Here is a 23883-nt window from a genome sequence, read left to right as displayed (position 1 = left end):
AACCACCCAATCTTGCCCATTGTTGGTACCAGGAGAAAAGGATTTTGAGACATCCCCATTCAGGGCTGGCCTGGAATCCCCCTTCAGATCGCTCTCAGTTTTGGAGGAGGGAGTCTGAAAGAAAGGTTGGGGATACAGTAGAGGGGTGTCTTTGCAAAGCAAGCTGTTGCACAGCTGAATGGGCACCCAAAGTCCTTTTCTGTGGGAGAGGATATAAAACCGAGAAAAGGGTGTTTGGAGCAGCCTTCTCACTCTGGAGATGCAGCATGCCTCAGCGTACGTTAATAATTGAAGAGACAAATGTGGGACTTTTAACAACTAAATGCTACCAAATACAGGCATTTAATTGCAAACATCACAGAATTTCCTGCAGCTGTTCAGCTGCATCAAATCCTGATAGTCTGAGTGGAAGGAGAGGAGCATATTCAGGCCCCCAAAGCAGCACGCAATTGTTAGGATTTGTCTTGTGCCAGCAACACGGCTGGCTGCATCCCCAGCCCAGGGATCTTGGGAACCTAACTTAGCACAAGGTCACCAGGAAGCAATCACAATATTCACACAAACCAGCAAAATTAGTTATACAAAGATGGAAATTTACTTTTGAAGTCTATAAACACTGACCTTTAAACGTTGCTTGAAAAAAAAAAAATGATTAAGCGATGGTCCCTAAATATTCAACAGTACATACCATGGACTCATTTCCTATGCACCACGCAGGTGCAAGCTGGTTGATATGGGAGCGTGGTCAGGTCCAGATTTCCTGCTAATGCAGAGATGCCATCTCGACAAAGATTGCCTCTTCTGCAAACAGAGCAATGCAATCTAAATTCCAAGCATTAATCCCAAATATTCTGCCTTCAAACCTTTTGCAAGCCTTAAATCCTCACCGGATTTGAGAAGATGAGTATGCATATACATTTTATTACCCTTTTTCTCAAATGGGTAACTTTAAAGTCTTGTCCTAAAGAGAGGCTGTTCCAGGGCTGATTTTACAGCTCAGGCTTCCCCATCTGCCAGCATCGTTCTAGAGCAACTAAATAATATTTGCCCTCTAGGAAAGGAAAGGAAAGGAAAGGAAAGGAAAGGAAAGGAAAGGAAAGGAAAGGAAAAAAGAGAGAGAGCAAGTGAGCTGTCATAACTAATATGGCCAATCAAAATTCACAAAGATTTGCCCCCATATTCCCATATTTAATTTTAAGTAAAGGAGTGGAAACTAGGGTTCTCCACAGGACTATGCTTCAAATGGGGCATCCTGCATCCAGCTAACACGAGGAACCCATACCAAGGGATAAATCATGATTAATATGCAGTGAGGTCTTCAAAAAAGAAAAACAGAGAACTGGCCAAGCAACTTTTAGAAGAATCTCCTCTTTTGAAATATATAAAGTGTCAGATAATATCAGGTCAGCCCCAAACAGGATCTCTCTCTCTCTCCCTGCTCTGGTCCCCAACCACGTAACATTGCTTACCTTAAAGGACACACAGGACAGATCAACTGAGGTGACTTCTGAAAGGACAACAGTCGCATTACTTCTTTCACAGCTGAAAGGCTTGCACATACACAAACTGACCTTTGTATTTTCTAGAGAAGATCATTTCTTACTTGAAAAAGAAGGTTTCTGTCAGTCATCGCCACCAATCTAGGAGGATAGGTTGTCTGATTTATCTTTTATCAAGCCTGGGATGGAAACGGCAAGAGCATGCAACGTTGGGCTGCCCCACAATCCCTTGGCACAGCAGTCTCTTTGGAGATATTTCCGCTGTGGAAACTCTACGGGAAGAGATTCTAGATTTTACTGACTTCTGGTTTGGGGGTTGCCTCTGGATCAGCACAGAATCATAGAAAATTAGGGTTGGACGGGACCTCAAGAGTTTCACCTAGTCCAGTCTCCGGTTCAAGGCAGGACCATCCCCAACTAGCTCATCCCAGCCAGGTCTTAAATGGATGGAGAGTCCACCACCTCTCTGCGTAACCTGTTCCAGTGTTTTACTACCCTCTTTGGGAGAAAGGTCTTCCTAACATCTGACCTAAACTTCCCTTGCTGCAACTTGAGCTCATCGCTCCTTGTTCTGTTATCTGTCACCACCGAGAACAGTCCATCCTCAGGTGGTATGTAGCATAAGACTACATCAATAAATTAAATATGCTACCAATAAAATGCAGCTGGCGGGACAAGAGCGGAGAAGAATGTACTGCTGGTTTGACAACTCCCCACCCCTCGCAAAATGTTTCCATGCCTTTGGTTTCTATGTAGATTCTTTTATATTAAACCTATCGTTGTAACGTGAGTGCCTTCTTAACAAACTTATTCTCCCAGGACTAACCCAGGACCCAACCTCTCAATTTTATTGGTAGCTGGCATGTAGCTTGGAGAGAAAGACTGTCTTTTCACCCTTAGGTGCATCATTACCTAGCAGTGGTACCACACCCAATCCCACCAAAAAGCATAAGTTTAGCTGCAACATGTCCTAGCTCTACAAATCCAAATTTATAATCCTTACAAACTGGCTGAGTAGAACAGGTGCATGGGGCAGGATTTTTTTTGGAAACACCTCAGTGTTTCCTAAGTACAAGCCCTGCTGACTGTCAGTGGTGCTCACCCCCCTCCGTCACTTCAGCCCTTTTGGGAATCCCACTTTTTATATCAAATTCTGACCTTGGTTACATTCAGGGTAAATCCAGCATTGCATCACTCAGCAACTCAGTGGCAACTGAAAGCTGGAATAATCCAAGTGTCCTTTGGACTATGAACAGGATTTTTGAAAGGGATATACATTCTTTGAAAATGCCTGGCACAGTTTCGTTTAGCAGCCTTTAATGGACTGGTTTTTGTTGTTGTCATTGTTACTTATTTCCAAATTGGCATCTAAATGTCCCAGTCAGTATCTTGGACCTACTATGCTACATGCTGCACATAATTTATGCCAGAAAAAAAAAATTAGGAAGAGAAGACCTTAAGCTCTCGTCTTCTAAAGGGTTAGGACAGGCAGAAAGTCACTTCTGTGCAATATTTCCCTGATGAAAAATTCACATAAAGCAGGCTCTTTCATGTGCTGGCACACTAAGAGCACATAGGATGCTAGCAAGAAGGAAATTCAGAGCCGAGGTTACCGGCATACTAATGCATTCTACAGACCTATGCTATGCAGAGGTCATCATCTTATAACTGTGTACACCTTAAACCAAAACCCAAGGGCTACTCAGATTGCTTGTCTGACTTGACGAACAAAGGTACTGTCTTTGCAACAAGTGAACGCAAAAAAGCAATGCATACAAAAATAATTCAGGCATTGCAGAGGGATGAGAACAGGAGAGAAGTTTTTACAGCGTAATTTGGGCCTAATATGACCAACATTATTTTTCACATGCTATTTGCCAAATGAGAGCTCTATATCCCAGTACTTCAGCAATACCTAACAGTGTATATTACAAAAAAAAAAGCCTGTGTATTTTGAAAGGGAGCAGTAATTTACATATTCCTCTGATATTCCCAAGATATTTAGGATACACTAGGACAAAAACAGCTGTCTTACAATTTTAAAGTAAGACTCTTTAGAAAAGGGAGCTCAAGACTTATAGTTTCTTTGCAACAGATTAACACCAATTTAACAGACCAGAAAAAAAAACAAGAGGAGACTGAGAGAGGACTTAATGGCACCCTTCAACTACCTGAAGGGGGTTCAAAAGAAGATGGAGCTGGACTGTTCTCAGTGGTGGCAGATGACAGAACAAGGAGCAACGGTTTCAATTTGCAGCAAGGGAAGTTTAGGTTAGATATTAGGAAGAAATTTTTCACTAGGAGGGTGGTGAAGCACTGGAACAGGTTACCCAGAGAGGTGGTGAAATCTCCATCCTTGGAGGTTTTCCAAGACCTGGCTAGACAAAGCTTTGATTGGGATGATCTAGTTGAGAAAGGTCCTGCTTTGAGCAGAGGGTTGGACTAGATGTGTCCTTCTGAGGTTCCTTCCAACCCTCATTTTCTTTGATTCTTGGTGAACTGTTTGCGGCCCCATTTGCCAGACATTTAAGGCTGGTGAAGAAACAGAAATCACTGGAAATGGGAAAGAAAGCCACAACTCAGCTGTGAGAAGTGAAGTGTAGGTTATAATGCATTCAATGTAGTGGCTCACCATGACGTGAAAAAGAGTCTGTGTTGAGGGGGACTGAGCGCAATGGACATTACCATGTATATCATTCCAAAAGGCTGCACTAAGTTTTCCCTGTGGTTGGTTCCCATCAGCGTTTTTGGCACCAGGGAAGGGTGTCGGAGCTTGCTCTGATCTCTCCGAGTGATGGCCTAGTATTGCGGTACTTGCAGGACTGGTGCTCGTTCCTTTCTGGGGGAACAATCTGCCCATTTGGGGGAGGAGCAGGGGGAAAAAGTTCCCATCATATCAATGTGTCTGCCCAATGTGGGCCATGTGTCCCATAGCTATGCTCAGTGTTAGCTGCATTTAATCAACTTCATAGTTGGTTTCCATTATTGAGCACACGCTGCTTTTGGCAGCAGTTTAATGACCGACAATGCATGTAATGAGGCTTCCTTGTATGTGAATGTAAGACTAGGGGCTTTTTTTCCCCATGCTGATTAAGGAAGAAACTCATCTTGTATTCGAGTAAATATGGTACTACAGCTACATTCTTTCCAGATACAACACCATAGTGTTGGAAGGAAGAAACCTTTGTTGGAGTAGCTGTATTTTTAATTCTCTCCTGTAACATCTGTAAGTCACAGTTAATGCTCATCTGTCCATGGTGAGCCCTGCCCAGACTTTGCAAAAAACATGACAAGTGACCTCCTAATGTGAGGCCAGTCAGAGGGAACTGAGGTTACGTCTCTGGCAGCCTTGCTGAGAGTTCACCCTAGGTGGTGGGGAAGGCACCAAAGGAACGGTTTTGATTAAACTTCTCTCTGGAGCTCTTTGAAAATAAGCAGGAAGACAAAGAATCACAGGCTCTGTACATGCATCCCCTTCCAACCATCACGCCAGCCAATGATCATCAACCAGGGTGCCACAACACCCTGGCATGCCTTAAGATCCTTTCAAGGGTGCTGTGGGATGCCACACAACATTAACACTGTTCGGTGTGCAAATGTGACTTGAATAGAAATCCATTCCATTAAAAATCATTCTGAGCTGCTGTGAATTTTCAGAGTTCTTTGCAACAAGAGAATTGTTCTGTTATTTTTCTGCAGTCAAGGAACAAATGGAAACTAATAGTTGGCATTTTCTGATGCTATCCTGAAATTAAAAAGACTGAGCACCACTAACAAAGACATACATCTTTTCAAAGATGTCTATGTTAGCCATGGTTTAAAAGGCTCTGAACTAAAAATTAAGTTGGAACTATGTTAAATCCATCCTTGAAGATGAGGATACTTGCTGGGAAGGGAGTTCCTTTACCTTTTCATAACCCTTTCACTCTGATCTCAAGGCCGGCCCTCTGCGAGTTCAACTGTCAAGTGGAGCCAAGTGAAGGTTGCACTCCTATGGCAAGTACAATACACACAAGGGACATAAGCCACAATACAACTTAGTGTCAGAAAGATCCCACAGTTATCCCCCCATGACTTCCAACAGGAAATTGGATGGACAGTGGGCATCTCCAAGACAGGACTGACACAGCTCCATCGTCTAGAGCAAGAGTGATCCAGCAACTTTCTGGACTTCCTGGGAACGCTTAACACACCAAAAGGAAACTAGGTCAGTAAAACCTTGCTAAATACTGGGTGCATCTACATATGCATGTTAATGTGATGCAATGAACTCCAGCGCGTATCATGCCAGAGTATATTGCTCCCAGGTGCTGCATTTACATGTGCACCCAAGACACCAGCACATTGAACTGGGTTGGAGCAGCCTCAGCTGGCAGAGGGCCCAGGGGGTCAGCCTGCCAGCCCAGGGCTGCTCCCCACAGCTCAACAAGGTGCAGAGGGGTTGGCTGGAGCACAAGGGTGCTCCAGTGTGGAGCTAGCTGGCAGGCAGCCCCAACACAATCTCCCTGGTGCTCCAGCCAACCAGGGCAGCATCTATACATGCCCTACTGCAGAGTTTACTAGTTTGCTCAAGCCTGCATGTGTAGACTCAGAGACATTTACTGTGAGGCTAATTAGCCTACTCCACAGTAAACGTATGATGCACTGTTTCTCTTTTGCTCTGACTTACTTGTCTGGAAAACAAAAAGCACTGAACTCTGGAGTTCCCAACAGCTCAATTGCCTTTTCATTTGACTGACTACACTTGCTCTTAGCCAAAAAAAGCCAACACTGCTCAGGGACAGTTACCACATTTCTTGGTTTTGTAGAAAGCCACAGTGGAGCAGGGTTGGCAGTCGTAACCCGACATGTGCAGTATGCAGTAGGTTAAACTATGGGGTTATGACATGACCAAATGAAGCAGACTGTTTTCGTGACACATGCTACAGCAAGAAAACTTTTGCTGGAAGGAAAAACTACAATGACAGATTTTCACACACTAACATCAGCAGCAGATGCATAAACCTACTTCAACATGCGTTTCTGCCTGCCGCCAGTATTATATGCAGCTACATCTGTACTGTGAACTTTATACGATCAGAGACATTTCTTGCAGCGTCAACTGGAAACAATAAGCAATAAGGCGAATCTACACGCATTTGAAGAATATTCTAGCTCTTGCTGCAGGAAAGAAAAAAAAAGTTTGAAAGTCATTTTAAATGAATTCTCAATTTCTATATCAATCTTATGGCTGGGTTTTAATTTGGAGAGGGCAGGAAGACAGAAGCGGATGGGTTGGTAGGAACAAATGGACATGTGCATCCAGAGAGGGGGGGAAGGAAAAGGACCTTCACACTTAACATGAGAATTATCAGACTGGATCAGACCCAGGAAGTATCACCAGCTGGTATCAGACGCATCAGAGAAAGATGCAGATTTCAGAATGGGCAAATGTGGGACAACTTTCCCGAAAGGAAATCTTTCTCCTAACACCCACAAGTATGGGGTTGATTTATACCCTGCCACACAATGGATTATATCCCTGACACAGCCTCTTGTCTTCAACCACACAAACACTGTTACGACTAATGCTTCAGCTTGTTTTAACAGTTGCACAGTTTATAATACCTTTGTGAGAGCTGATTTCAGTAAGTCAGTTAAAACCGCAACATGAGGCCAGGTTCTGCAAAGAGTTTGATACGTCCATAATCCTACACTTTCATTAAAGACGTGCAGCCGGAGGAATTTTACCCCGTTAGAATACAAACATTCAGCGATGGTCTTCCTGGAGTATATGTTAACAAGTGTCAGAGAAAACTAGTGAGAGTTTCTGAAAAGCACATGCATCCATTATACTGAAGATTAGCCAATGCAAGAACCAGCGGGTTCCCGAAAGGAAACCACCACTGATAACAGTCCCCCTGTCATACAAATGCTGGAAAGCCAGACAGCTCCGAACTGTAGGCACGGGCACAAGGAAACCCCTTTCGGCAATTTTTTTTTTTTAAGTGAAACTATGGGCCTCTCACACTACAGACACACCATTGCACAGACTCGCTTGCAAATCAGGCGTGCATGTCACAGGACTTGAATCTGCAGGTCAAATTGCACGCTGCGGTTAATGTAAAGAAGCGCTGACTTCCCTCGGTGCCCCTCGGACTCGGCGCAGAGTCCTGTGGGAACGGTCCATTTCACGATCGATACGTTAAAACCAGCACCGATGGTACGAGTCTGTAGTTTTCCTCGCTAGCCAGGGCTGACGGCTCTTTTGTCAGCACCCTTCTGAATCTCGAGTCAAACTCCTGACAGCTCCCGAGTCAAACGGACTCATTTCCTTCTATCCATGCCATATGAAGGAGGATGCAGTGGTTCAGTTGCACGATTTGGGCAAATGACCTAGGTCCAGACTGCATTAGGTACCCAACTCCCATTACAGCATGTGTCCACGTGCCTCAGTTCTACACCTCTACAAGAACAGCAGCTGCCCTCCATTTCACAGGGCTGTTACAAGGACAAATACGGTGCTCTGAATTCAAAGTAGAGAGGCAGCTTAACTACCCAAGATGGATGCTACTATTCCTTCTCTGGGGGAACTGAACAGTTTTGTTGCTGCAAGACAGCCTAAGGAATAAGGGCCATGGGCAATTCCAGACCAGAACAAACTGATCACTGCTTGACGCACCATTTAAAAAAAATGGGTAGAGTGAGAAATTACAGTCTCCAAATCCAGGGGACTGAAGCGGTGCCAACACCCCATTCGAGGCACAGCTGTAAAAGTTACGATCAGACCACACTGCACAGTAACCGAGAGACCAGTTTCTTCATCCGACTACAAAATACCAGCTTCTAAAAAAACAAAAACACAAAAAACAAAACAAAAAAAAAAACAAAAAAACCCCAGCGATCTAATGCAGGAACTCCAAGCACTGACTAGGTTTTATAATCTGGACATCACCACCAGAAAGGTAGCCCCTGGAATGACTGCAGTCAAACAAAAACCAAAGGCTCAAAATCTAGAATTTTTGGGAAACGGGGGAGTATTGTTCACAGACTACGGTAAAAATACACACACAAACAAAGGCTTCCCCCATTCAGAATTTGTCACAAGTTTAGTTAAAACGCAAACACACAAAACCGCCAAATTCTCATTTTGGCTGCTTTTTTTTTTTTTTTTTTTTTAACAAAACCGAACGCTTTTAAATTAAAACCTGTACGTGAACAGCTTTATTTTCATTTAAAAAAAAAAAAAAAAAATGAACAAAACATTTTAATCAAGTCTTTCCAGAACGTTTTCTTCCCGCTCGGCAGCCTTTACGAAGCGATGGGGGAAGGAGGAGGAGAAAGTAAAAGGACCGGCAGTTTAAAACCTTGTACAGTTCTGACGAAGCGAGGACCCTGGATGTCTGAAACTGAATTTCGCCCTGACTCCTCCTACAGACCTCTCTTCCAAAGGGAAAAAAATCAAGTCATAACAAGAACGGAAAGCACAGGAAGATTGATTAGAATGTTCCACTGCTTTATTAAGGAGTCTAATGATGTCCAAATTATAGCAAAGCTCAATTGTGTAACCAAGGAGCCTAGATTTCATCCTTGATAAGGACATGGATTTCTGTCTCACAGGAGAAGCCTGCAGTTCACTAACAAAGATGACCTTTTACATTATACGCTTCAAGGCCACAATTAGTTAAAGAAATACTGTACTTACTAAGCAACATGAGTTTCTGTAGCCTGGGCTAATTTTTAGCACAATCTTGCCAAGCTCATTACAGTTTTCTACCAAATAATTAAATAAATAAATAAATAAATAAATAAAAAGAAAGGGAAATCTAAAACCAACTATCCTCTAGACCCAAACTGCTCTCAACAATTCAATGCATTTTCTATTAATATAATTTCTCTTTGCATCCCACAATAAAAAACAAAAAATAATTAATCTAACCCACAAGGTTATTCCAATTTCATCTCCACCATAAAGTATTCTGCAAACACCAGATTTTTAAACATTAGACAATTCCACATCATTCAAGCGATGCCTTCAGAGAGATCTGTCACAGGTAAAGAAAAAGAAGGTGACATTCATCAACAGAACAGCTTTTCGTAGACTAAGTTCTACACAGAAAGATTGAAAAGGCTACAATTACTCTGACAATGTTTCTACAGCTCACAGGAATTTGGGGGTTGAAATATATAGTTTCCATTTCCCTCTATGGCCTCTTAAAAAAAAAAAAAAAAAATCAGCTTTTACACCCATATAATTTTTAAACATAAAAGTCTGATTAGCAAAATGTGCTTGAAATCAGGTTTTGGGAAACGCACTGCACGCCCGTGATCGCTCCGCTACTTCCCACTAACTCGTCTCAGATGCAACCGACTAAAATGGAAAAATCAGACCCATCATACTTTGTCAGTGGAAAATGCAATCTGCCCACAACGAGATTATCTCACCCCTCCCAACCCCCTGGCCAAAGGAGGGTAGGTATAGCAGCAAATGAGGGAAGGCAGCTGGATCGAGGACTGTACATCATGCTGACCCCCAAAGCACATCCTAGATTAAGCCTGCATTGGGAAACCTGCTTTCAAGAGTAAGCTCTCCTTGCGCATCCCCACGCTGGTTAGCTTGGATTTGCAGGGGACAGGCTGAACATAGCCTTGGATTTGCAGGGGACAGGCTCCACGCAAGTCAGGCAAGAGAGAAGCTGTAGTGGACCCAGAGCTCAGCTTTCTTATTCGTATCATCTGACTGATAGAAAGCTGCCGTAAGCTGTTTTTACGTGCCACTACACAGTCCCAGAGACCCCAGACATGCACAAAAGCACTAGAGATTGAGGGGTTACGGCATAACTTCATACAGTAATATGCATTGCCTTCCATCGCTTCAAATGCCAAGTGCTTTTCAAGGCAAATTTGCAGCTGAAGGATTAAAACCTGCATTCCAGGTTCTATTGCTTTTAATTCTCTCAATGCTTTTAAAAGACTCCGCCTCCATTTTTAAGAAGTAACCTCTGTGGGCTTTTTTCTACCTTTGCTTAGGGCTTTTCTACTTCAAAGACTTTTGCCAAGGGACAGCTACACCCAAAATCTCTTTTGTAGACAGGACCATGTTATACCAGTGCAACTGCAACTTCTATGGAATCACTTCTATAATCTCAATAACATTTACAGGATCGATAATTCTGGGCCCTGTATTAGCAATAACAAGGGTGGAAATGCACAGCACCCCAGTGAACTGGGAGATTCAAAAACAAATCTATTATTTGTATTACACTAATTGCATCTGGAAGCCAGTAATACTGTACAATAAAGGTATCCAAATACTGGCGAGCCATTCAAATGTTCTGGGGGAAAAAAAAAAGAATTTGCATGTTCTTTAAGGACTGTTTAAAGTCCTTTTTTAAGGACTGAAATGAAGGGAAATATAAAAAAATTGGGAGGTTGTTTCTTTACTTGAACTCTCAGCTAGCAGTTAACTTCACTCGCCACCCTGCCACGTGAATAGACCCACCTAGGAAAAAGCTAGACAAAATTCAGGTGAGAGAGGGGGATGCATTTCTGAGAAATGAGCAAGAACATTTTAAATGAAGAAAGGGAAAATTCCAATATGCTCCTCCATCAAGGCTGCTATGAAATAACTCTTTTGTTTCATTATTACGAGTTGGATGGGCAAACACCATATCCCGACGGACAGAGAGCAGCTGCTACTAGAACAGAAAGACATTCATCTTCCATTCTTGGAACCCTGAAATTCTATCAACAATGCCTGCAAAACGACTCTCATCTCGCTTGGCGTTTTCAACTGGCTTTCATATTCAGAACTATTTTTAGCAAACTTTAGTTTGTCACCCTGCACTTCCAAGTTTTATACTTCAGTTATTTCAAAGTCAGTTATCTTTAAAACAAAAGTTTCAATAAGTCAACAGCAGCATTCTCTTAAGCATACCCAGTATAAATAATGTGTTCAGCCATCCAAATGTATCCTTTCATCAGCAATTCATTGAGGAGTTTGCTCACTGCAATTACACACTTGCACCTTGCCTACCTAGGAGGGTAGCACTCATAGTTAGTTTGGGAGCTCCCAGTTCCCTCCGAAGTGGTTCCTTCACCAAGTATTTACATTACACATACGTAACATGCTTAGGGGTCCTGCAGGAACAGGAAATTATATTACCTGCGGATGAAGATTTGCTGACATTTGTTTAGATTAGCGAGGAAAAAACAGGCCGGGTCCCATTGCCTCAGCTAATTTATACTCAGAATTACTCTACACATGCTAGATGTTTACCCAAAAAAGTTTCCACCAAAAGGTGAATTCAGATTCCTTTACCCAACAAATGTTGTTGATCAGGAAAACGATCCAGCAAAAGTAAGCTCACTTTTTAACTATCCAAGGTTACTCTCCCCCACTTCTTTTCTTTCATTACGTTTTTACAAAGACGGGATTACTGCTTCGCTTTGAAGATAGTAGCAGGCAATTACAGTTTAAAATGAAATGTAAGCTATGGCAAAGTTACCTTATTCCCACCCCAAGTCTGTCATCTGTGCAGATTTCTAATCCTTGCCTTCACTAATGGAAGACACTTCAGGGACTCCACACTAAGAGCCCCGTATCTTCACTCTTGCAGTCATGGTCAAGTTAAAAAAAAAAAAAAGTATGTTATCACCTAAACAAGTTAATAAACAATACTGGTAATGGCCCAAAACAGAGGTTGGCTCGCAGAATGAGCTAAAACCATGAGGGCTCTTTATAGGGCCTGTTTTCATAGCTTTATAAGAAAAAGAGCATTTGATTTCCAAGCATTTTGAGGTACCTGATATACAGGTTCAGCCACAATTGCTGCGACTCTGCATGATGAATTCTAAGCCAAAAGGAATTTACTCCATAAAATAATTGGTGGGGGGGAAGGAGGAGGAGAAATGGTAAAAAGAGTCTCCAGAACGTAATTATTCCTCTTGCCGGCACAAAGCTTTCCAGACCCTAAAACAGTCATTAAAAAGGGACTGATTAAGAAAAGGAATTTTTATTTGAAGTCTAGAAAACTTGACATGAGACAATGAATTTACTAATAAAAATTACTTGCGACTTTAGAACCTGAAGGGCTCCGTTCTCAAATGATTCATGCCAGGAGTCGGCAACCCACAGCCCATGGGCTGGAGCCAGCCTGAAGCGATTTTATGTGACCTGCAAAGCCGGGACACTGGTGGCAATTCAGCAGTGGGGGGACTCAGCAGTGGCATTCAGCGGCGGCGGCAGCAGGATCATAGAAAGGTTGGCAGCAATTTGGCAGGAGTGGCCACATTGCAAGTGGAGGCCCACCTTTGACCCCTGCAGTTAAAAAGTTGCCAGCCCTGATTTATACCACAGAAGCTGCCCAAGACTCCAAACCGTAAAGACGGCGGCAACATGGCACGTGCTATATCTACATCCTGTAAGAGGCAGACCCAGCCTCAAAGTCTAGGCTAGCCCTGAGACCCAAAGGGTAGAAGAAAGAGCAAGGAGATAGAGGTGGATTAAAACAGGGCTCTAAGTCACCGGTGCTCAAGCTTTTGGCCCCACAGACAAGTAAGTGGCATGGCACTGCTCCCCAGCCACCAAATTTCCTGCACTAAGTGAATATTCAGCTGCAGTAGAAAACAGGCAATTGCCTCCACCTCAAAGGCACAGAGCTCCTATGTAAACCTGCAGGACTTAGGTACTACTATCATTCAAATAATAGTCAGGAGGTGAAGACATTTTTCCCAACAGGTTGGTTTAAGAAATTTGCAGCTGCTTGAAGCCATTCAGGTGTCTCGAACATTAGAGTGAGCACTAAAGACTATGGATTTTTTTTGGGGGGGGGGGGGGGGGGGGGGGAGAAGGGGGGTGACAGCTGGTAAGGTAATCAAAAGCACAGAAAAGCCACTTCTATTACGTGACTCCATAAAGTACTGAATTATTACAGCTCCCATGTATGCAGCGTCCATCTCTACTGCCATTGATACGGTCAAGAATCCAGAGCCCCTACCTGCTACAGTGTTGTGAAACTCCTCAGCTGTATCACATTACTGCAGAAAAACACAAAATATACTATCAAATATGTAACAAGCATTACAAGATGCTCCGTCTCCTTCCTTTCCCTGTACCCCAACCTTCAGTAATTAAGGGGTATCAATGTTTGCAAGCCATTGCAATGTCTCCTTTGATCACAACGCGTATTCTAGAAATGGTGTTTATTACCACGCGCTCAAAATTGTTTTTTAATCTCCAATTGCTGACCACTGCCAAACAGATGTGCAAATGATCCAAAATGACAGGAGCACATATTTGGGAACGTGTGTTGTCTCAGCCATGGCTGTGGCTCAAACCGACCCTTTCCTATAAAAACGAGTTGTTGACGTACAGTCTGTGCGCGGGAGAGCCAGGGAGACCGCGCTCCAACTCCGGGGAACCAGTGGGCTACTCAATGACAGGCTTGGGTGTAACTTGATACTACTGCTCTGAAACCCCAAGGACAACTGAATTTCTCAGACTGAACATAAAGGGGTATGAGTGTTTTTAACCCATTAAATATTCTGCCTGCTAATTGGAGGGATTTAAAAGTCTGTTGGGTTTCAATCAGTCGCTCATTACTATGGAGAGGGGAGAAAAAAATAAATGGACTTTAACAGAAACATGTGCACACTTCATGTTCCAATGTAATCCCTGCTAAAACTCAAGTCACTGGGACAAAGCCACCCCTGAAGTTACACCAGGAGTACATTTGGCTGCACAGCCTTGTTTCAAGGCAACTGTAACGTCAGCTTTGATCACAACTATAAAAGTTCTGTGTAAAAATGTATAATATTAGAAGAGTCTCAAACAAACAGGCAATGCAAAACACCTCACTCTTGATTACATAATACCTTAGTTGGCAGCCTCTTCCAATACCAATACCACGGACTCTTTACAACTTTAATAATGTAGCATTTAGATTTCTCTCTCAGAGAAAGGCCTTGACATCATCTTTGCAATGCTTAAATGTCCTAGTTTCAAGGAGGTATCAATAGCGGGCAGAGCTATTGGAGAGAACTGCAGTTGTGCAGACAACTCAACAGAACAATAGAAACTGCCATCAGTGTTCAGAAGTGAGCAGGAGCTCACAAAAAATACAGGAATGGCACTAAAAGGCTTCGCAAAAAAAAAAAAAAAGAGTGCCTGAAGTGCACTCATTTTATGAAATGGTTTTATAACTCACAAAAAAGAGAGGGCTTGATTAAATGCTTTGCTACTTCTGATACACGTTTGCATTCCTTGCTCCCTAAGGAATTCAATTTTGTCTCTGCTGGGGGTAGACTATATGCCCCAAAATATTTCTAAAAAGCCAAATTAGAAAGTGTTTCTGGTGTATTCCAATAAACATATAAAAATGGGCACATCAGAGAAAGAGGGCAGCTGTTTTATCTTAATCATTTGATAAATAAGACATATCTGAATCTATCTTTTCCCTAGTCTCAGCACTCTCAGGATTCCTAAACTCACACATGGGAGCAAGCCCCCAAGTTAGCACTACAGTCATCACAATTAAAAGGCAAACTCCTGACAGTGGTTATAAGAAAGTTATACAAGATACAGGAAAAGAGAGAAAAAAATGAAAGAGAAAATACAAAGCTATCTATCCATTGCACACATGCCACCACTGGGCAGTAACTAGACTAATACTGATATTGGTTTTTATTGGCAGTCTAGAGATTAGACAACCACAGGATTCAGGAGTTCTCCCTGAATCTTGGCCACCAACCTGTGGCTGTGCCAGAGATGACTAGGATGTTGCTAAACCCCGAAGGATCCTACCAACATTGCTGCTACTGACAGCAACACAGACAAAAGTTCAGTTGAACAAAGTCCAGGGTTCAAAATGTATTCCTTGGTTTGCTCCAGTACCCACATGTATTTTTTTTTTAAATTGTAAGGATGAGGTATACAAAACAGGCATCAACTAATTGAAAGGACAAGGACACACCCTTTTTTTTTTTTAGTCCAGATCAAGCTTTGGAAGAAGTAGGCTTGGCAAACATTTATCAAAACATTTGCAAGCATAACAGCAGGCATCTGAAGTCAGATGAAATGGAAACACTGCTGACACTTGGAATAGTTTACAAGGCAGGCCATTTACTTCACTCCTCTACAGAGAAGGAGGAATGTCTCGTGGGTGGGGTGCTAGCCTAGAGCAAAGAAAACTAGGCAAGTGTCACTGAGGAGCCCGGGAGCAAAGAAAACTGCTTTGCCACCGATTGCCTAACAGACCTTTGGCAACTCACTTAGTCCCCCCCCATGCCTCATTCCTGAATTAATAGAAGAGGATGGTAGCACCTCCCTCCCTTATCACATGGGTGCTAAGAAAATAAATCTATGAAAGACAGATGCAAAAATGCTACAGTAATGGGGGTCAAATACGTACAGACATAGCTTAGTATCATTTGAAGTGGGGCAAGAATGACCCTTGCAATAAAGCACTGATATGCTTCTTAGTTCAGCACCTCAATATTTTTCTCTTTAAATATAATTCCTTTCCTAGAAATTAAGTTACAGATGCCTTGGGGGCTGAGCCTGTCTTCTGCCGAGTAGGCTTGACACAACAGGACAAGAGCTGGTACAGCTCTCCATACACTACCTTAGCACAAAATGAGATCCCAACCATGCGAGTGATAGCATGGACAGCTATACCCACACGGAGCCCTACGAACTCAAACGAGGCTCCCCACGGACGCAGCAATCACCTATATGCCACTGGTTGTTGAACTGGAACCTAAATCAATAATCCAGCGAGATGTGCAACTTTTAAAACTGCTGAAACACAAATGAACAGGAAAGGAGAAATCTGCATCTTTGCTAGAGCTGAACTTGGCTACAATGGCTGATTAAAGCAGCACAACACACACTTCGCAAACCTGTTTTCAGAAGTGAGAAACTCCAATTGGAGTCATTCTGGCATAACAAGATGAGACTCCCTGTGACACAGACCATGTTTCCTAGGTCTGAGGAGTAAACATTACCTTTGCCACCCTCACACAGCTCAAACTATTGTTCACAGCAACTACAGAGTATCATCACCGATAACAAAAATCCATATAATCTAAGTACCTTAGTTTAACTTTGCCTCAGTCCCACAACGATGAAGTAAGAAAAATAATAGTCCCTCTGTTGTATATTTAAATCAGTGATACCTTTAGAGTCAAGGCACTCGTGGCTAAGACTCAAGGAACCCCTAGGAAAATGCCAGCTCTAGTTTAAACTCAGTTTTTGACTATGAGAAATAATAACAATTCACCTGTTGCAAAGAACTCAAAGACCATAACAGGTCTGAATGTTTTGGACACTATGGATTCCTAGTTGAAATCTCTGGGGTTATCTTGTGAATCATATTTTCACACCTACTAGTGATTACATTGTGTGGCACCCTGCAGCATCCTCGAAAGGGTCTCAGGGAACCCCAAGGTGCCACCGCATGGTAGCTGGGAATCACCGATTTAGATTCAAGCTCCTTGGAGCAGGGGCTGGTTTACGCTCTAAATGGTACCTAGCAGAATAAGAACAAGGTCTTGGTTGAGGCTTCTATGTATTATCATAATACAAATAATAAAACAAATGGAGCAATACAAGAATGTGTTATGACGTGTCATTTCTAGGTGCAGTGATGTGACAAAAGGTCCTATTAAAACCAAAAAATTAATGTGCTTTCCCCCTCCAAGATCTAAATATTGGCCACAGAATATTGTATGGTGTGTACAATGGCAATTGCTACTCTGAATTTTCAGGTCTCAATAGAAGAAGCACTTCCACGACAGAGAAGATAACACCATGAGAAAAAAAAAGAAAGAAAGAAAAGACATTTAATGTATAAAACTAAACACTATTAAAATCTAAGCCAAAAAAATAAAAAAATCACTAAGTTTGCAGAATGCAACACTTCATCTTTAATTCAGCTTCTTCCCCTTTGACTTCAACAACTCCAAGACAACTTGCAAAGAAGGTTCAGGGAAAAAAAAGTGATGTGTATTATTTAATCTACCTGAGAGTTACAAATGGCTAACCAGCTTCAAATTATTTCAAGTTTAAGTAATAATGGAGAGAAGACAGAAGACAACAGTTGAGCTTTAATCTTTAAGGGGGGGGCAGGGGGAGCCTTTAATGGCAAAAGACATTACCACAAATGCCTCCCTTAAAGACATCCAATTTCACTGATGCAAAAATCTTCACATGAAAGATCAGGCAAAAAGGACTTAAATGGGAGCCCCGGAAAGACTGCCAAGTGCGACGCTGAATTATTCAATTCTGGGGAATTCCATTGGCCAAGCAAGAAAAATCAAGCCCCCCCCTCCCGCTCCTTCCAAAATCAAAGACCCAGGGAGGATAAAAGGAAGGCAGCACTTCTTGAAAAGCAGAGATTATTCTTTGTGGTTCCAGTTTCCCAACTTCCCCACAACACTTACACAGAAAGCAACCCAGCCAGAAGCACTGTAGTAACTCCAAGAAATTACACCCTGCGGCCCACACTGCTTCCTTTAGCTAACCAAGAAACTAATAACTTCTTTTTTTTCATCATTCATTCAGCGGAGTAACAGAAATGCTAACTTTGAAGCAGATCCCAAACAAACACGGCTTCCCAAGGGTTCTGTTTTTAAGAGCAGCTTCTTTGTCAGTCTGTAAATAGTTACACGATCCTTAAAAGCAGCCCTTCTGATCTCCCAGCTGTCCTGATGAAGTCGGCTCTCTTCTTGTCCCCATTCTTGCCTAGAGAGGCAGCTCAGACAGACAAGGCTACTTGTCCTCAATGCTGACCACTTATCTGACAATTCAAATGCTGTACATTTATCCATGTCCGGGCAGTGGGGGAAGCTCGTTTGGAGAATGTGTCAGCTGAGTATCCCCTGAACACAAACCCAACTTCAAGGTGCCCGGACCTTGAGAAATCCAAAGTGGAGGCATCTAAAACCCCCAGTCGCTTGTAAAACGTTTCGGTCAGATTATTAGGTTTAGCTTAAAACAATTTACCAAGCTCTCACTGGAAGATACTGAGCTTTACAAGGCTTGCAAGATATTGCTGCCAGCAGAAAACATTGGGAAATGCTCGGTAGCCAAAGCACTCTGGTTCTAGTCCCTGAACCCCTGCAAAACTTAGTACCAACACCGCAAAGCCGATTAATAGAAGCAACAGCTACATTTCGTACATTTATCAGAAACTAGGCCTTGGAATACACAAGGGCCAGAATTACTGCTTTTGAGTGCAATGCCTTACAAAGATTCAGTGATATTATTATTTTAAAGGTAAGCTGACTTCTTAGGACTATACCCAACATGGGTGGAGCACGCAGCCCCTTTATGGATGGCCCCATCTAAAACCAGTACTTTGTTCCATGTGAGAGGAACTGCAAAAATGCCATTTGGTTCCTATTATAAATAAGATGCTGACAGCGGGCTGAAGATCTTCTCACAGACAGAAGAGCAGCACAAATGAAAGAAGTCAGATTCGCATAGTGGGTCTAAAAGGTATAAATCCCGTCAACCACAACCCAGTCCTTTGAGTTGTCCTGCTGGATTTGAATTGACCACTGAATCACCATGCTGGGCAAGCTGTGCATTTTGTCCAGGCTGGACAGAAAGGGAGACAGAAATAGAAGCAATAACAACAACAAAAAAGAGGTGGGCTTATTTCCTTCTTCTGAAGCATCTATGCAGTGGGAGCAGGGGAGGTATAGGCCTGTTGCATCATCTAAACCACAAAAAAAACGACAGGCATGTCTTTGCTGATGGAGAACAGAGTGGAAAGGAGGGTGGTGACAGCCAAGACTGTGGGTACTGCAAGAGCTCGGCTTTAATTGGCTGTTTCTGTTCAGTTGATGAGATAGTAAGGAAAGTGATAGTGCCTGGATAGGCTGCTCAAAGACACACGAAAATGGCACACATTTCAGTGTATAAATACTTCAGCTGGATGGCAGGGTTTGCCCTAGACTCCTTAATTGTTCTAGGGAACCTGGATTTTTAACTCGGCCTAATAAACACATACTCTCTCCCACCACAGCAAGGAAGACATAATAAGATGCTTTGTTTTCCCCTTAAAAAAACCACAACCTGCATACGATACTGAGAGCTTTCTGTATCACCGCTAAGAATAATGCATTTATACAGCAATAAACCCTTAACACTGTCTCAGTCCTAGCGAGAAGCATCATTATCTAGCATGTGTGCACGCGCGTATATATACACAAGTTGTTATACATACATATTTACACATAAACATATGTATATACATACACACGCACTGTATTTATGTAAGTTGTTATACACACACACACACACCCTGGACACCAGGTTCAAGAGTTTTGTCTTTTTAAAGGCTATTGCCATTAACCTTGGGCCAGGCATTTCATTGTGTTTAATTAGCAAGCTAATGAATCCAGTCCCCTTCTCAAGCAGAAGAGAATAAATACACCATCCTGAAAGAGGAGCCTAGATCCATCTGATGTTCAATTCATTGCTGCCTGGTGGTACTTTATTTTGGTGCAAGTTTAAATACTGTAATGTTTCAACAAAATGTGTTCGCAATGTGTTTTGCAAAACAAACCCTCTTACACCTTCTGCATTCTCTAAATTTCACAGATTACAACACAATTTCTCAACATTTGGGTTGCCGAGATTTTTCAAACAAAAGGCAAAAATTGAACATAATGTTTTCCTCAACAAATATTCGGTATTCCAAAAGTTAGACACATGACGGATATTTAAAAAAAATCCGCAGTCTGTGCTTATTTTATTGCAGTCACCCAAGGTAGTACTGAAAACCATCAACAATGGAGGTTGGGCTGGTTTTAAAAAGCCCCACCGCTTTTGCACGGTCCTAAAATATAACACACACAAGAAATATTTCCTGCAAGGCAGGGGAGCTGTGAATCCTAAGCAACATGTTGCAACTTTTTTTCCTAAACCTCAACGAGAAAAAGGAACACTGCACAGGCAACAGGTTCATGTGGCTAAATACATTCCCAAATATAAGAAATGGGAAAGATAAAATATGAAAAGAGATTTACAACTCTCAAGTTCCAAGTTGATGATCCACAGAGAGCTTTCAAAGCAAACATACACACACACTGTCTGTTTTTGTGTTAATATTGCAAGGGGGGCGGGGGGGAGAGTCCGGGTGATCATATCCTACTAGATTCTCCCTTTTTTTTTTTTTTTTAAATAACCTGATGCACTTGGCAAATTTCAGAGTCAATTTTATTTTATTTTTTTTAAAGAAACTTCCTTTTGCTGTTTGTTTTTATTCTGATATTTCTGTCACTAGAAGCAATGCTAGGAGCAGACACGGCCCCCGTTTGTGAGCCCCACAGTTTAAAAGGAGTCAAAAAGGTCCACAACAAGAACAGGTTCAAAAGAGTATAAATCTCCTCGGTGCACAAAATAGAATTTCCCAGCCGACAGCGATGCTGCGATCGCAGAAATCCCGAAGCCTGATGGCACACGCTGGCACACCATTGTCCCAGCCATCCGGCTGCTTCCTAAATACCTGCTCCTACTCAGCGCTGCCGTCAATGTGCTCGCTCACACCCCCCTTGCAACACAAGGAAACAAAGCTGTACACACAAGTGTCCCATCCGTTCCATAAATGCCCTGGCTGGCTCGATCGCCACCAAATCATCATCTTTTTTGTTTGTCCTTCTGCTTCCTCTCCCCAACACAAGCATCATCAGAACCTTTGGTGCGACTTTCAAACCATTGAGAGAAGGCATTGTTTATGGTACAGGGTGCAGGCGATGGCACCGCACATTCAATGGGCACTGGGAACAAAGAAACGCCAGCGCCAGCCTGGCAGCCTTCAGCGCGCAGCACATTCCAAAACAAACCCGCCCCCGGGTTCCCCCTGCAAGCCCGGGGGATGCTCCTGGGGCCAGGATCCCCTGGGAAACCAGGCAACAAAGGGGGGGGGGGTGTCCCTGCCTGCTGTGTGTGCCCCTGGATTTAAAAATAAATAAATAAATAAAGATTTGAAAGCAGCAGGCTGCATTCCCCACCCTGCACAGAGCCGGGGAAGGGCACAATTGCAGCACCCCTCCTTCCAACCATCTATTGTGAGCCTCTGTGCACACCCCAAAATAAAACCCACCACCACCACCCTGCTTGGAAATGGAGACAAAATAACAAGTGACCGTGCAGCCCTTCCTCTAGCAGAGGGCCAGAGGTGATCAAATCAAGACCAAGCCAGGAAGGGGAGGGGGAGCCTTTTGTGGGGGTTTTTTTGGGGGGGAGCACACATGAAATGAAAGCCCTGTGAAAATTCATCCCCTCCCCTTGCAAAATAGAAATCCCTGGAAGAAAAAGAGGGGGGGGGATGATGTTGTGATGGAGGAGGAGGGGGAGCAAGTGACTTTAAAGTCATTGCATTTTTCCTTCCGAGACCCAGGACGTCAACAGCCATGAGGCTCACGAGCCGTGTTGTTGTGGGCGCTGCAATCCGCCCGGAGGGGGGAGGTCTCTCCCCATGCAGGCACGGAGGGAAGCGCACAACAAAGCGGCCGGGACTCGGCTCCAGCTAAAAAAACCACCTCCTTTCCTCCCCCCGGTGCACAAAGCCAGCACCCAAGGGCTCGTCCCAAACCTTGGCCAGGATCCCTGAGCAGCGTGGCCTTCTCCTCCTGCCCCTGAGCCGCGCCGGTGTTTACATGAACTTCCATCGCGGCAGGCAAGGTCCCTGCCCGCCCCGCGCTCGGGTTTCAAATCACCCGGGGGTGGCGGGGTGTTAAACCAGCCCCCCTGCCCTGCCCTGCCCTGCCCCGTCTCCCCTCCGCGCCCGCACAACTTTCTACCCGCTCCATCAGCCTGGCACAAATCAGAGCAAATGAGTCATCTTATAAAAATAGAAATGGGGGGTGAAATAATAATAATAATAGTAATAATAAAAACCCTATGGGATCATAACATTTCGCGGGACGCACACACACGCCCGGCAGCTGCAGGGGCAGAGCAACCCACCGGCTCCGGAGGCCGGACAATGCAGCCCCGAGCCCGGGAAGTTTCCGAGCCCCGGGCGGGCTTGGCCCCGGCCCCGGCCCCGGCCCCGTCCTTACCTGCGCACAAAGTTCCGCAGAGCAGGGCGAAAGTCACCCAGGGCGCGATCATCCTCCTGGCCCGGCGCCTGCCCGCCGGGGGCCCCCGGGGGAGCCGCGGGCGGCCGGCGGGGGAGCGCGAGCCTCGGCCGCCCAAAAGCAGGAGCAGCATAAAAAAGAAGAAGAAAGGATGCCCCCAAACCCCCAGGATCCTCGAGGCGATGCGATGGGGGGGGACCCCCAAAAAAACCCCACCAAAAAAAAACAAAACAGCTTGAATTCCTGCACCGCTGCCCCGGGGATCCGATGGAGGCGGCTCCGGCTCCGGCTGCTCCCGGCTTTCCAAGAGTTTCTTTTTCTTTTTTTTTTTTTTCTCTTTTTTTTTGTGCCTCGGCTTTTGTGCGTGCGCGCACACGCACACTCACCCGCACACTCACACGCACACGCCTCCCTCCTCCCGCCGGCCCGGGACACACTCGCTGGCTCACACGCGCGCAGCACAATGCGAAGCGGGGGGCGGCGGCAGGAGCGGCGCGGCGCGGCGAGTCCCCTCCACCCCCTACCCCCAACTTTGCAGCGTGGCGGAGCCCGGCAGCCGCGGGGAGGCGGGCGGCGGCCGCAGGGGCCGGGAGCGGCGCGGGGGCCGAGGCATGGCGCGGGGCGAGGGCGTGCAGGGGCCGCGAGCCGCCCCCGCCGCCGCCGCCGCCGCCACACACGCACACGCACACACACACACACACACAAAAAAGCCTGAACGGCGTCCAAAATGGCTTCTTGGAAGAAGGAAAAAAAAAAAAAAAAAAGAAGGGAGAAGCGGGAGCGGAGCCAGCGGGGGAAGCCCGGATGTTTGCTACAAAGGGAGCCGGGGAGGGGCGCGGGGCCGGCTGTGCGCAGGGCCGGGAGGCGCGAGGCCGCAGCTGCCCGCGGCCTGGGCTGGTGCTGAGGGGGCAGAGCCCCCGCTGACGGGGGGAGAGGGTGAGGGGCTGAGCAGCCCCCTGGAGAGAGCTGCAGGGGCAGGGAGGAGGGGGAACCCGCGCCCACCCCAAGCCGGGTGGGGAAGAGGTGGCAAAGGGGGTGCCAGGCCGTGAAGCCGTACACTGGCGAGGGCCGGGTTCAGAAAGGACACCTCGCACAGAGAGTTCGAGGGGCACGGCGGTCCGTCTCCGTCCCCCTCTGTTGCAGCGACCCAGCCCCGTGCCGAAACGCCTCCTGATTTCCGTGCGAGGCGAGAGGCTTCGGAAAATCCAGTCCCTGCCGACTTGTGAACCGCCGTGTTGAGGTGCTGCTTAGGAGCCCCTAATCCTGAACCGGGACCTCGGCGCGTTTGGTGCTGTACGATCCCAGAGCAAAG

The 23883-nt window shown here is 44.8% G+C and overlaps 1 protein-coding gene across 2 annotated transcripts in view; it reads right to left on the bottom strand.

Moving 5' to 3' along the window:
• Nucleotides 1–23256, bottom strand: part of ACVR2B (activin A receptor type 2B) — a 144981-nt gene extending 121725 nt beyond the window's left edge. Inside the window, exon 1 of one of the 2 annotated variants that reach the window (XM_019499185.2) lies at nt 22554–23256. In XM_019499185.2, coding sequence (XP_019354730.1) covers nt 22554–22704 — 151 coding nt within the window. In that variant the 5' untranslated portion in view covers nt 22705–23256. Of the gene's footprint in view, nt 1–22084; nt 22197–22553 lie in introns of those variants that run through there. The other variant, XM_019499192.2, reaches the window with a different exon arrangement.
• Between the last annotated feature and the right edge of the window lie 627 nt (nt 23257–23883).

This window comes from Alligator mississippiensis, chromosome 5 (assembly GCF_030867095.1).
Source record: "Alligator mississippiensis isolate rAllMis1 chromosome 5, rAllMis1, whole genome shotgun sequence".
Classification (NCBI taxonomy): Eukaryota; Metazoa; Chordata; order Crocodylia; family Alligatoridae; genus Alligator; species Alligator mississippiensis.
The sequence above is the reverse complement of the archived record's forward strand: the minus strand, read 5'-3'. Positions and strand labels throughout refer to the sequence as shown.